Raw genomic sequence first — 14,533 nt, forward strand, 5'->3', positions numbered from 1 at the left:
AAGTCAGGTTGTCTTGGGTGGTGTGTGTGTGTGTGTGTGTGTGTGTGTGTGTGTGTGTGTGTGTGTGTGTGTGTGTGTGCGTGTGTGTGTGTGCACTTGTACATGTGTCCCTAAGTATGTGAAGGACAGACGTTGACCTGAGTGTATTCCTTAGTTGCTTTCCATCTTCATTTTGAGGCAGAGTCTCACTGATCTGCAGCCACTCACTCAGCTACACTGGCTGCGAGCAAGCCCCAGAATTCTTCTTGCCTCTGCCTGCCTGCCTACCTTTGGGTTTCCCAGTGCATGCTACCATGCCCGGCATGCACTGCAGTGATGCAAGCTCCAGTTTAGACAATAGAGATCTTAGATATGTAGCTTTTTGTGTTCACTGTCCATTTATTCATTTCTTTGGAACAAATGTATTTAGTGTCTGGGCAAAGCACAGCTTTCCTAAGGCCTCAGAGTGAGCTGTCTGTCTGACTACAGGTGCAGAGTAGAATTCGCTGCTGACAAACTGTCCCAGATCCCCAGAAGGGTCAGGGGCTATGTGTGGATCTGGGGACACAGAGACCGGTGAAAGAAAGGCAACTTCCTTTGTGGGATGGAGGTCAGAGGAGCTGGTAATGAGGCAAAACCTCAGCATATCTCTTCTACTGTTCACCAGTGGCCCCTTTTGTTTGCCACTTCTATTAAATTATTTTCATCTTTTTTTATGGATTCCTTGGGCTTTGTAAATATGATTTAAAATTCTAGTAAGTGCTTCACATAATGTTAACAGAAATTATCTGCTCTGAGAAAAAAGGATGAGCTGCAACTTTAAATGTATAGGTAGCGACTATCTATAAACAATTATGTTAACATTCAAGTAATAACATTTAAATGATGCATTTATCCCTTTCAAAGAATGACAGAAGAAGACCGCTAAGTGATGGTAGTGAGAATGTTAATATTTACCCATTAAAGTAAAATATTATTCAAATAGGGAGACACTTCCCTTCTTTTAGCTCATGTTCATCTCCCAAGTGAATTAAAGCCATTATAAGGAATTGCTCTTTTATTGGCTGTGGCAAATCACATGCTTAGCAGATTTACTATCTCCTGAACATCAACAAATACTTACAGGGCACCTATTGTAAGGCAGGAAATGTAGTGCTGGGAGCTGTGCATCTCTCTGGAAAGACAGGGCATATTTATAGTGGTGACAGATAACAATACATTAAGTGCCAACAAATGAAACTGAAAGTAAGTGTAATTAGAATTTGAAGCCAGAAGTCATCAGAAAGAGGTGAGGGTTGGTCAGGGCTTATAGTGGAAGGCACGGAGGTGTATACTACAGAGGAAAGTGAGAGGGGTCAGGTTAGGGGGTGCTGTGAGCATGAGAGCTGAGCACAGATGGCCCCCGAGTCTTATTAACCATGGGCTTCTTCAAATTGTAGAGTGTGGATGCATAAAATGAACTGGTAGATTCTGGCTAGAGTACCTACTAATCCTTATATGGTCCTTTGAATGAGAATGGCCCCCATAGGTTCATATGTTTGAATACTTGGTCCCCAGGTTGTGGAATTGTTTGGGAAAGATTAGACGATATGGGACTTGCTATAGGAGGTATATTACTGAGGGGCAGGGGTGCTTTGAGCTTCCATTCCCAATGTACTCTCTCTCTCTGCTTCCTGTTTGTGGATTGGGATATGAGCTCTAAGATACTGCTCCACCACCCTGCCTGCCTGCTTCCATGCTCCTTGCCATGATGATGATGGTGATGGTGATGATGATGATGACGGTGGTGGTGGTGGTGGTAGACTCCTTTCCCTCTGGAATTGTAAGACCCAAATAAACCCTTTCCCTATAAGTTGCCTCAGTTGTGGTGTTTGTCACAGCAATAGAAAAGTAACTAAGACACCTTATCTCATATGTATTTGCACATTAATCCTTTGAAAGAGACAGCATTTTTTCAGATCAGGAAATGGAAGTATGAGCTATTCATGGATCATTTAAGGCAGCAGCCAAAAGGAGAACCAGCATTTGAATCTAGATAGGTCTACTCCCAGAAGACTGATGAGTTTCAACTGGAAGGTTGTAGGATTCATCTTTCATGCTTTATCCTGTGTGTGTCACCAACTGATGGTTAATAGGACTACAACACAGTGTGCCCACTAAGCATTATCTTTGTAACGGAAGGCTGCACTGCCTTGGTGGGGGGGGGGGGGAGGCATAAGCCACTGAAGCACAGCAAAGGGAGAAACCTGAGTCTGACAAGGTGCCAGGGCTATGGCTACCATCATTCCTCAGCAGATATACAAGAGGTGGACAGCTGGTGTCTCTGGTGAGGGCCTGTAAACACATCATTTACTCTGCGCCATTCAGGTGTGTTTACTTCCCGTGGTGTCACAATGTGAAAAATACCAGGAGCCTGAGTTAAACGAGGTTTGCTTTGGAGTGCAGTAGTGGGAACAAAGGGAATGAAGGGATCACCATGAGGGTCGGCGGCGCTACAGGAATCGCTTGCCTGCATGGGCTACAAGATCAGGAAAAATAGACAATCATTTGGGGGATGGTAGCACGGTCTCTGAGAGGCAGCGATAGCTATCAGGACAAGGAGGGTCCAGAAAGACTGAGTTTGAGAAATAGTAAAAGGGCTTTTGATATGTGAAGTCTGATGAAGCCAGGATATTTAGTTCAGGCTCTTAAATCCTTTGTTTCATTCATCCCTGTACGTTGGCATCCATAGACCTTACTGGTGGTCTTGTGTTTTCCTTTCTTCCTCCCTTTCCTCCTCCTTTTGTTCTTTTATTCCCTGAATTCTTTCTTCAAACTTCTTTTTTAACTCTAAATTTCAGTTACAGGTGTGGCATTTGGAATGTGGAAAAGCTACATTTCCCCCCAACATTTTTTAAGGATGGCTTACCAAAACCCACAAAGAAAATGTCTGGCTTTGTTTCCCAAATACATCCAGCTTGTTTTGTGGATGCTTGCAGTGGGGAGCACCCAGCCTGGATTCAGACACCTGCATCCAGAGACCCCCGCCCACTAACCCTTCAACAGCTGATTGTGCAAGACTCCTAACCTTTATGCACTCCAGCTCTGCCATCCAGAGGAAGGGATGGGAATCATGTGTGCCTCATAGCGTTCCAAAGCTCGTCAGAATCAATGCATCTAAAGCACTTAGGAGAATGCTGTACATAGGCGAGCACCACTAACTGCCGACCATTACCATAGAATCAAAAGCTTTTTCATGATAAATGCCCCACAGGAGCACCATGCATGTTGTGTGGACAGAGGCAACACGCATGTGAGTTACCACATATATAGCTGGGAAGCAGATGTTAGCAAGGAAGTGACAGGATCAGACAGCACGGTGCCCACTAGAACATGCTCATCAGATTCTTGACACTCTCAAGGTGAGTGCTTCCTTTTGCGAGACTGAGAAGCCACAGGCTGTCTGCCCACTTGGAGGCTGGTACACTAGGGAGGACATCAGTGCATTAAATAGCCCACTGAGCCTGATCCGGGCTAGTAATTGCCTGAACCCCAGAAGCATGGGAGTTGAGCACTCTTCTCTCTTGTGCACTTGCCTTCTGATTTTACTTACTTATTTATTTTTTTATTAGAAAAGTGACACGTACTCAAAGTGAGCATCTGACATGCACAGAATGGTGTCACTTGGGAGAAACAAGTCATGCACATCTAATCACAGTCTGTGCTCATGCTGTCACTCTTCTGATTTATCCGTGTTTGTTTTATAGAGCTAAGTTGATCATATACATTCAAGGCTGCACCTTGCCGCCCCTTAGTGTAGCCTTATATTATATGAACTGCCCCGTCTTTAATGACTTTTCACAAGCATTATTTTAATGGACATATGATGGCCCATAAAATAATAGCTCCCTCTTATACCGCTTTATTAAAGTGGATTTTCTAGGTCCTTTTCAGTTCTTATTTACGTAAGCTACCACAACGAGCATATTTATGCTGAAGATTCTGATTTGGGGCTCTTAAAAGAATTAATAAATTCTGAAAGGGAAAACTCTGGGGCTCTGGAACATATAATTTTCTTTCATCTTTTTTTTTTTAAACTGACAGTGCATTGCCCAGAGAGTATTTTTGAAAATTCATAATTTTCCAAATATTTAGCTCAACTGTGATAATAATTTAGATCTCATAGGAGAAAATCTTGTTCTCCAAGATGATCCAAGATTTGAATATCCATTAAAAAGCAAGAAGAGAGATGGCCAATAGGACAGAAAGCCTCTGTATTTTAAACTCACAAACTCCATAGAAAATGAGTTAAAGAGATATACACATATTTATATATGTAAAAGTAATTTTATTTTCCTGCCTCAATTGTTGTCTTGGAGGATTACTGTCTCTTCTGCTAACCTAGGCCTAGTCCCGGAAGCTTCTAGCCTCTGTATAATATAACCTAGGCCTAGCATGTTTTCAGTTTCTGAGACTGCATAATAAGCTCACCCTTACTTGTCCTTTTCGAGTGCTGGGCTGGCTGATTCAACTCAGCTGTTCTGGCTCAAACTCCTCTCCCAGCTGATTTATTTAATCTAGTTTGTCTCTCTGCTTGGAATTTCTCAGCTCGGCCTCAAACTAATTCAGCAATCTGCTCTAATCTTCTGGCTTTTTTTTTTTTTTTCATTTTTTTGCTCACTCTGTTTTCACCTGAGTTCTCTCGCTGCAACTCATCTCTTTATTACGGACCCGGTAAAACTGCCCCTTCTTTCTGTAAAACTGCCTCTTAAGTAGCTTCCCTTTCCTCTCTCTTCTCATGGGAGTTGGCTGTATCCTGTTCTGTCAAATCTTCTCTGCCACTCAATTAGACATCACTTTCCAACATGGGTACTTCCGTCTACAAATCAATTTTACCTTTGTTTGGGATTAAAGGCATGTATTACCGTGCCTGGACCTAAGCTTTTCTTTCCCTGATACTTGCTACTGGCTGGCCTTGAACTCAGATCTTCTTGCCTCTGCCTCCTGGATTAAAGGTGTATTTGTATTCTAGCCAGATCACACAGGCCTAGAAGATCTTTGGATGTGATCTCTTGCCAGAACACACACACACACACACACACACACACACACACATGTTTATATGCATACTTCTGGCCTAGCCAGACTCTTTGTAGAGGACACTGCTGAATGACAAACTCACTTGCAGATTCTCATTCAGATCCTTTGGCTTAGTGTACAGAGGGTGATCAAGATGGCCCCATGGGCCCACAACAGTCAACTATAGAGCAGGAGGGGCCCACCTGACCCACTCCTCCCTGCCTACCAGTGGACTCTGGGTGAGGGGCAGACACTGTCCTCAGTGTGGTACCCACTCATGAGCCCACCATGCTGCAATGGATAAATGCAAACCCTTGGACACACAGATAGCCCTAGTTAAATTTAGTGGCCATGAAACAAAAAGACCTGAAAGTAGGAAAGGGGATTTGTGGTGATGAAGGGGGTGGGGGGAGAGATAAGAGCGGGAGATGAGAGGGTAATGGTGCTGGTACTCAGAATATACTATTTACGTATGAAAAAAACTTAAAGAATAAATTTAATAAAGGATTTTATAAGATGGCTTCAAAAGACCAGCAAGATGGCTCAGTGGGTAAAGCGTTAGCTATACAAGTTTGAGGACCTCAGCCTTGATTCTCTGAACCCACGTAAAGTTATATAGAGCAGCCTCTGCCTGTAATTCCAGCATGGGGATGTTGAGAGAGGAGAAGCCTGGGAAAGCTTCGGGCTAACCAGGCTCATGTAGTGGTGAGCAATGAGGAGACAAAGAAGAAACAGGCTGAGGACCGACACTTGAGGTTGTCTTCTGACTGGCACATGTGTGCACACCTGTACTCAGCACTCCTCTCCCTTTGGTCTAAAAAAGAGGTTTATATACTTCAAGATGGAGTAGACTTGCAGGGACCCACAAGTGAAAACAGCCCCTGTGCTTCCAGCAGCTCTTCTCTCTCTGTCTCTCTCTCTGCAGATATGTTTGTGAGTGTAAAATTCAGAATGGCTTTATGGATGGAAAGATTTCTGATTTTCTACTTTTATTGAGAGTTCCTACGTTTTAATGGCATCTATTGATTCACAGTCACGAATCAGGACAATTCATTGATTAATCTGTTATTTTTGTTACTCCAGAGCATGCCATTACTTAGCAGAGTAGCAAAGGTATTTGTTTGATAGGAATAAAAAGAATCATTATAATACGAAACCATCTCATGTCCACCTCATATGAAAAGAGCCTAATGTGTTCCATCAACTTGCTGCTGCAAGCACTCAACTGACAAGCTGTTTCCACATAGCAACGAGGTTCAAAGGAGTCAGGCGATTTGCTCAGCATCCCATGGCATGACTACTGTTTGAAGGTAGAAGGCCAGGCATGCTTGCTCTTACCTGTGGGCTTGACCAGCACAGCGAGGAAGTCAGTGGTGAGGGAGCTGACGTAGAGGAGGATGCAGGGCGCCTTGGTAGTGCTAAAGCTGAAGTGGATCTGCTCCTGGGCCAGGTCTGGAGCCAATGGTTGCTGGTCTGCAGAATTCTCTACCCTGCTGCCTGTGTCTCTGGCGGTGACCACCGGTGCCTGGAAGTTATAGCGCAGCCACATGCCCTCTTCAAAAAAGGCACCAACATCTGTTGAGAAGGAAAGACCAAAATTGAAAAACAATGAGAGAGGTTTGAGGCCTATGCTGGCTATGCTTTGAATTTGGGTGAGCTGTTGCCATCAATACAAATACTCTGTAGAAAATACAGCATGTAGCAGAGCAATGAAACCTGTAAAATTAAAATGAAAATAGTAATAAAAAAACTTAATGTGGAGGTACATGCTTGGGAAGCTAATGTCGGAGGAGCCCTGCTCAAGGCCAGCCTGGGCTCCAGGGTAGGGCCTTGCCTAGAAACAAAACAAAACACGGAAAAAGTCATGAAACTAACATCACGTTAGAAAAGTAAATAAAATATAAAACTCACTGGCTTCCCTGTTGAAGAGATTACTGAAAATAAAGGCAGAATTACAGCACAAATTTGATTTAAGAAGCCCATAGGGAAATACTCTTCGAGACTGGATTTGATTTGTATAGCCAAATAGCAAAGCCCTTGATAAACTCCAGACTTGAGAAGTTTTGAGGATTGCAAGTCACAACACAGGACATTAGAGAGACCTGGTTTCAAATTCAGCTTTGTGGCTCCTGACCTGCCTTACTAGACATCTTAACCATCCTCCATAGGCTACAGGGTTCCATCTTGGAAGCAGAGAATAGTTAGTACTCAACAAACAGTGCCAGCCAGTATTACCATCCTTATCACTATGAAATTATTGAAAAGATCTGTGGTCCTTTCTGAGTCAGCCCTTTCCCACAGCATAATCAGAGTTAATTGCTTAGTAATCACTTCTTGGCAGCGTAGTCCCCACTGTCTGCTAATCACTATATTGAAGTCACTGGAAGTCACCCGAAGGTTGAGCCACCTAAAGATGCCTCTGGGCTTCACTGCCACTTTTCTAGCTCTCTTCAAACCACATCCCCAACGAATTTCTTAAACTTCATTGTCAACGCTGTCAATGCACCCGATTATTCTCAACACCCAACTAAATTAACGCCATGTGAACATATTTCATAACACATTACTCCAGGTTATGACTGTTTTTTTTAAAAGTTATTATTTTTGTTTTCTGAGACAGGCTACTCTCAAATTTGCTGTGTTCCAGCTTCAGCCTCCCAAGTGCTAGGATTACAACCTGTATCACCACACACCACAGTTTTCACTATTATTTAGTATTTTGTGTGTGTGTGTGTGTGTGTGTGTGTCTTGTGTACCACAGTTCATATGTGGAGATCAGAGAACAACTTTCTTCTACCATGTAGGCTCCCGGACAGAACTCAGGTCATCATGCTTGTGGGCAAGTGCCTGTACCTGCTGAGCCATCTTGCCAGCCCTAGCACTGTGGTTTTTAGTGACACGCTTTCATCTTGGGAACTCTGGTGCTCATCATTACTGAAGAAGCCATCACAGAAGAGTGGAGTCAGATATGCCAGAGAGACTTTCACTCTTGCTCAATGCACTGACTTGGGTCAATTGGATCTCTGTTTTCTTCCTTGTGAACTGAGCCCTCATGGGTGGCTGTGAGGACTGCATAACCATGCATGTGCGATACAGTGTCTGGTGCCTGGAAATATTAGTGTTAGTAAAAATGAGCTCACTCTAGTTTCCAGACTGTTATGGGTGCTGATGTCCCCTCTAACCTTTACCTCTCACCACTGCACAGATGCCATACTCCGATGTCAGCCCATATGGGGCACTGCCACAGATTTCAGTGATTCTCAGTCAACTGTGATGAAGGACCCATTGTGTTTAGAGGTATATATGGCATTGCCAAGGTGATGGGAGGGGGTATTGATGTCATCTACTAGACATAAAAGGGTAGCAATGTAGAAGGACATCTTAAGGATTGTCTTGGTCAAAATGCCAAATCTATCCTTATTTGGAGACACAGGGTTGACGATATATTTACCATGCTAACTGCTACATGCTTACAGGGACGTAAAGATGAGTAAATGCAGTCCCTGTCCCTGGAGACCTTCCCACATGGCAGTGTGATATATGTCGGGTGAGACACGCCCATTCTAAGCACAATGTGGTGAGTGTGACAATGCTTATGGAAGGTATGACGCGAGGGCCTCATCTTACCGCTGATCTACCGTATTTCATTGTCCCGGCAAACACCGATTGAGCACTGACTATATACCACTGATGATGTTGGACACTGAGTTCTTGATCCTGAGGAGGATTTGGATAAGCAGGCAAGCAGAACGTGTAAGCTGTATGGATCCAGGCTGTGTGGATCCAGGCTGTGTTCCAGAATCAGGAACACAGGGTCCCTGAACACAGTGACAACTTCTCTGTATCTTGGGCCAAGGAAGACTTCCTGAGAGAAAATACAGTGAAGTTGGACTCCAAAGGACCAGAGATAAAGCTATGCAAAGGGGGCATCCTGAAGCTTCTAGAATGGGCAGCAGTGTGCAGAAAGCAAGAGAGCATCATACCCAGCCATCAAAGTCCACAAATTCTTCATGTATCTGTGGTGCCCTTGAGGCTCCCAAGGGTTCTGGCCTGTTTCGGGACGGGCACCAGAGCACAGGGAGAGATCTCCTCCAATTGGAGTTCAGAATCTCTGGAAAAGATCGATGCCCCTAGGACAGGCCTCTAGAATCACACTTAACAAAACAGGGGGGAGTAGGACATGCTGCCCAGAGCACATGCCCTGAGAGGTTCTCTTTGCAATAGGGAGTTAGGTCAGGGAATGGGGGTGGGAGGGGGCGGACTTTCACTAAGAACAGGCTCTGGTCTGTGGGAGAGAAGAAGGCAATAGGGAAGGATTGGGTGGAGAGAAGACAGAAGCCATAGAATTCAAGCAGGTGGGCTGGAGAGGAGGATGAGCAGCCACAGACAAAAATTCCGGGTTGAGGGCTTGGGAGGGAGGGTCTGGGCAGCCGAGGGCAGTCATACAGGCCAAGCCATGGTTGTCCTTTGGAAAAAAAAACCGAGCTTCTGTGCAAGGCTCTCCCACAGCATCTTTTCCCCAGAGCGAGGACTGGAGGCAGACAGTGAGCAGTGCTAGGCCCTGACATTTCTCTGATCACCATCTTTAGAACCTGTTAAAATGCTGGTTTCTCGGTCTGGGGACCAGAATGGAACTCAGAGGTTCCGACTCAGCGGGCCTAGGCAATCGGCACTTACAATAGGCTCCCATGTGATAGGCGCACAGCATTTAGGATCCTTGGAGGAAAAGCTGAGCCAGGATGGTACCGGATGGAGCCCGTCACTGAGTGGTCCCTGTCTGGATGATGTTAAACATTCGTCAGCTAACCTGGAGACAGCATGCCACAGCAGATCGTGAAATCTAAAGACCTTATGCAAACAGTCTGAAAACATGCCTCTGAGAATTCTTTTTGTATATTTTAGAGTCATCGTTTGAAAGCTTTATGGATTCATGTCAGCTTTGGAGGAAGGAACAAACCAGGCTTAAATGTGTTACCCTGAAACCACATCATAAACCAACTGTTCAGCTGAGGCCCCAGAGTGATGTAAATCATTTAAGGTTCCAAGTGGCAGATTTACTGCTGTTAGTTCATTGTTTCAGATCGGTTTAAGAAAACGCCAAATCAGGATACATTATTGTTTCTTAAGTAACATCTCCATCCCTTCTGAATGAAAAACTAAAAGAATCCCAGTTTAACTATGCCCAAATGACATCATTTCCTTCATTAAATTATCCAAAAGTATTGATTTAGAATGCTTGGTTCAAACCTCTCTCTCTCTCTCTCTCTCTCTCTCTCTCTCTCTCTGTGTGTGTGTGTGTGTGTGTGTGTGTGTGTGTGTGTGTGTCTCAGTGTGGGTATGTGCATACTGTGGCAGGCTTATACAAGTCACAACATTGGGTGCCTGTCCATGCTTCTAGGTTGTTTGAGACAGGGCCTTTTGTCTGCATGTACTGGGCTACCTGGCCTGTGAGCTTTGGTCCATTATCTTTCCTCTGCATCCTGTCTCCTTCTAGGGCTGCCCTGGGACTAGAGGGGCATGAGCCTTGAACTCAGGTCAACTGGCTTGCATGGTGAAGGCTTTACAGATTGAGTCATCTCTCTAGCTATGATTCTAATTTTTATACTAATAAGAAATAGTCTTATTTATTTTTTGACAGAAAAGCAGTCAAGTTTAGATTTAAACATTCTATTAAGTATCATGATAGATTTTTTTTTTTTTTATTTATGTCACATTTCTCAGAATTTGAACAGATGGCACCAGATGGTTTTGGGTGGGGAAAGGTGCTGGGAACCATAACGTCTGCACGTGACCTTGTTTTAACTATTTCTTGGTCTTCAACACAGATCATATGTCAATTATGCTTGATGCAGGAAGAGAGCTTTTCAAATTTTTGAAATAAAATCCACAAACCATTCTTCTTAGAATAATACTGTAAAGAGATTTATCCCCTAGCGTAAAAACCAACTCCCAAAGGCTTACAGTGTGTGTGTACGCGGGAAGCTCCGCACCCCCCAGACAGCTCCCCCTCCATAATTAAATTACTTCTCATTTTTTCTTCTCCAACTTTAATAATTCCACTCCCTTTGCCTTTTCACTTGGGGGATATTTTGTAACCTATATTTCAAAGACTGACAAGATTTTCTTGTTCTCTAACGTCCCCGAGGGGCCAGAATTGAAAACTCCCAATTCACAAATGGGCTCTTTTCCAAAAAGTTTATTTTAAAGTCAGTAACTTGCAACTTGAAACTATTTCCTTGTAGGAATGAGGAGCTGAGTGATGGTGGTTTGCGGGAGAGTGCACAAACGCTGAGCTGCTCGGCTCAGGATGTGTAATAAAAGATAATTGAAGAGTGCCACTGTGTATTGGTAATTAAAACAGAAAAGCATCAACATAAGATGAGAAGGTTTATTTTCCATCTGAACTCCAGGGAATGGTACCCAGAAGGATTTCATCTAATGCATCCGTTGGAGCGTTGGTCAGGGTAGAATGATTGGCTCTGTGGGCAGGAGAAGCCCTACTAGTACCGCTGCCCGCTTCCATGGCATAAATACTGCTCCCTTGTTTGATTTCAACGCTGCCAACAAACAGGTCCTCACCGAGGAAGTCACGCAAAGAGGTCTCCAGACTCCCTAGACTGCTTCTAGCCCGTGAGAATTTTGTCCCCTTCCTACTCATTTTGGGGGCTGTGGATTGAACCCACAGACTGACATTCCAATTCTTCCAGTATGAGATTTCTATCCACACGCATAATCACCGACCCAGCCTTCTAAGCAAACCATGCTTATTGAGCTCCAGTGGCACTGGCATCTACTTTTCACGTTTGCTTCTTCCTTCTGCCACCTTAAAACCCTTTTCTAAACTTCTCCCTAAATTCCCTGAGTTCTGGATGCTCTGTGAGGCTTCTGTTTAAATCTAGGAGGAGCTCCTGGGAGGGGGCGCTGCAGCGCAGCAGGCGGCTTGGGCCTGGCGAGTGGCCTCAGGGTCCTCAGACCCTGTCCTGGATGAAAGCCACTGCCTGCAATGCTCACTCTTATTAGCTGCTTAGCAATTAGTCATCTAGTTAAAGACTTAGGTGAATTTTAGGTGCCCCATTCCTAAGTCCCTGGGGCTTTTCCCTCTGCTCACTGTCCTTCTGTATTGGCTTCTTTCCTTTTGGGCATTTTGCACATCAAAGCTCTGTCTAAACTTGTTTCCCAGCATCCTCCAGAGGCTCTCCTATCTTGAATCACAACCAGTTTCTCTCCTGGCTTTACATTGGCAAAATCTGCTTTATTTCCCCAAGCATGCCACACAATTCCCTCCTGAATGTTTTTTTATTCTCTTTGTTTGATGTTTTCCTCAATTTCTTATAAACAGTTTGGACTAACAACATTAGATGTGGGGCAGGCTAATGCTCACCTCTGCTAGTTCTGTGTCCTCGGGTGGTTATCTATCTATTGTAGCTGATTTCCCACCACGCTCTCTAAAAGACTGGTCACTTCCAGGTCAGTTTCTATATAATAATTTTTATGTGCCTGCATCTGTACAAAGGAGGAAAAATGCCAAAGAAAAATCTCTCAAGTTGAACCTGTAATGGTTCGCTTTCCCTGTGAGACGCAAGTACCAAGCACATTACTTTAAACATATCCGTGAGCGGTGACTTGGAAGAGCAACAGCACCAACTGTCTCTAATAAGAGCGTTCTACAGGAAGACAGTCTGTGTCCTGAATCTCCAAGGTCATGCTCCTGTAGCATTGTTCGTACCTATTATCAGTATAGTCAGGGATCAAGCTCTATAAAGGCTTTGATACAGAACACCTCATTGGAGACATATAATCAGGGATTCACGAGGAGCGAGTGGAGGCAGGAATCATAAGATGTGGGTTTCAGCTTTTGTCTTGGCTCCTACTAACTGTGTGACCTTCGTCAGGCAATCATTGTCATCCTAAAGATACAGTCCCGTGAACCCATGTCTGCCTCTGGTTAGCACAGAGTCATTTTCCCTTATTCTTTGAAATATTTAGAAAGTGTGTTCCATGACCCATGAGCTCTCAGAGATAAAACAGGAAATAAATTGTGGTTAAATTAATCACTGAAGGCAAGTACCATTTCACTGGGGCTGGGGGAGAGGAAACATTCCAGGGAGGGCAGTGAACATTGCAAAGGCCTAGAGAAGGAACAGGCATCGAGGGCCAGAGCAGAGAAGGCCAAGATGACCAAAGTTCAGGGCAGGTGGGTAGATGTGAGGCTAGCGAGAACGCCAGGTGTGGTCAGAGCCTCAGACTTTAGACAGAAAGCAAGGGGTAAGTGCTGACAGGTTCAGTGCAAAGGAAGCAGAAGTCACTGAAAAGGTCTTTGTGAACGGCTTATTCCTGTAAGCCTAGTGCTTGGGAGACTGAGGCAGGAGGATTGCTGTGAATCTGAGGGCAGTCTGGGTAACATGAGTTCTAGGTGAAAATGAGCTACCCAGCAACATACTGTCTCAAAAATCAAAACAAAACAGACGACCCTTTGTAGCTGGTTGCATTTTGGTGATGGGCTGAAGGAAGAGGACAGGGATGCAACAGACCACTGTAGAGGACAGAAAAAAAAAATACAGTGATGGTTTGGACTAACAGAACAAAGAGATGATGTTTAGGGGCAACAATGAAAACCTTTGGTGTTTGTTAAGAATAAGGGACAAGGGTGGGGAGATGCCGCAGTGTGTAAAGCACTCATTGTGCAAGTGCGAGGGTCTGAACTTGAATCCCCAGAACTCACATAGAAAGCTTCACACAGAAAAAAAATAGACGGGGCAGCAGCAGCCATGGCCCTGCGCTACTCCATGACCGTGGACCTCAACAAGGGCCACAAAGTGACGAAGAACGTCAGCAAGCCGAGGCACAGCCGGCGCCGCGGGCGCCTCACCAAGCACACCAAGTTCGTGCGGGACATGATCAGGGAGGTGTGCGGCTTTGCGCCCTATGTGCGGCGCGCCATGGAGCTGCTCAAGGTGTCCAAGGACAAGCGCGTGCTCAAGTTCATCAAGAAGCGGGTGGACACGCACATCCGGGCCAAGAGGAAGCGGGAGGAGCTTAGCAACGTGCTGGCAGCCATGAGGAAGGCCGCGGCCAAGAAGGACTGATGCCCCCTCCCTCAATAAACGTTTGTGCACAGTTTTATGTGTATTCGCGGTTACAGTGGAAAAAAAAATAGACGGGGCACTGTGGGGAGAGGAATATGTTGTTATCTATTCAGCTTAGAATAGGTTGAGTATTATTTTTTTGAGTCAGGGAACTGGTAATGTCAAACACGCCTGTGTAGAAAATTTAAATTTTAGAATTGCTATAGATGGTATTGAATCCCAGGAGCACAAGTGGATTCTCTTAGGGCAAGTGTATTTCAAGTGAGAAGAAAGCGAGGGTTAGAATAGCCCCAGGAGCCACTGAAAGAAGAAGCAGACCTAGGCAGAAGCAGAGAAAAGAGGAAGGACACACAGAGATGAGCTCAGGGTCCATGAGGCCCACACAAGATGGGCTTGATAGGAAGGAGGAC

General features: G+C 44.7%; 2 protein-coding genes across 2 annotated transcripts in view; one reads left to right on the forward strand and one right to left on the reverse strand.

Annotated features, from left to right (window-relative positions):
• Cntnap2 (contactin associated protein 2) overlaps positions 1–14,533 on the reverse strand; it is a 2,113,217-nt gene that overhangs the window by 181,196 nt on the left and 1,917,488 nt on the right. The window contains exon 19 of the mRNA XM_051152463.1: positions 6,376–6,612. Within this exon, the coding sequence (XP_051008420.1) occupies positions 6,376–6,612 (237 nt within the window). The remainder of the gene's footprint in view (positions 1–6,375; positions 6,613–14,533) is intronic.
• On the forward strand, positions 13,806–14,168 carry LOC127194869 (60S ribosomal protein L36-like). The gene has a single exon (XM_051152462.1). It carries the CDS (start codon positions 13,806–13,808, stop codon positions 14,121–14,123), a length of 318 nt encoding a protein of 105 aa, XP_051008419.1. The 3' UTR covers positions 14,124–14,168.

This window comes from Acomys russatus, chromosome 10, assembly GCF_903995435.1.
Source record: "Acomys russatus chromosome 10, mAcoRus1.1, whole genome shotgun sequence".
In the NCBI taxonomy this organism is placed as follows: Eukaryota; Metazoa; Chordata; class Mammalia; order Rodentia; family Muridae; genus Acomys; species Acomys russatus.

What these genes read in the sequence shown, in the direction of transcription:
- LOC127194869 (XM_051152462.1), top strand. Translation starts at nt 13,806, where the DNA reads ATGGCCCTGCGCTACTCCATGACCGTGGACCTCAACAAGGGCCACAAA.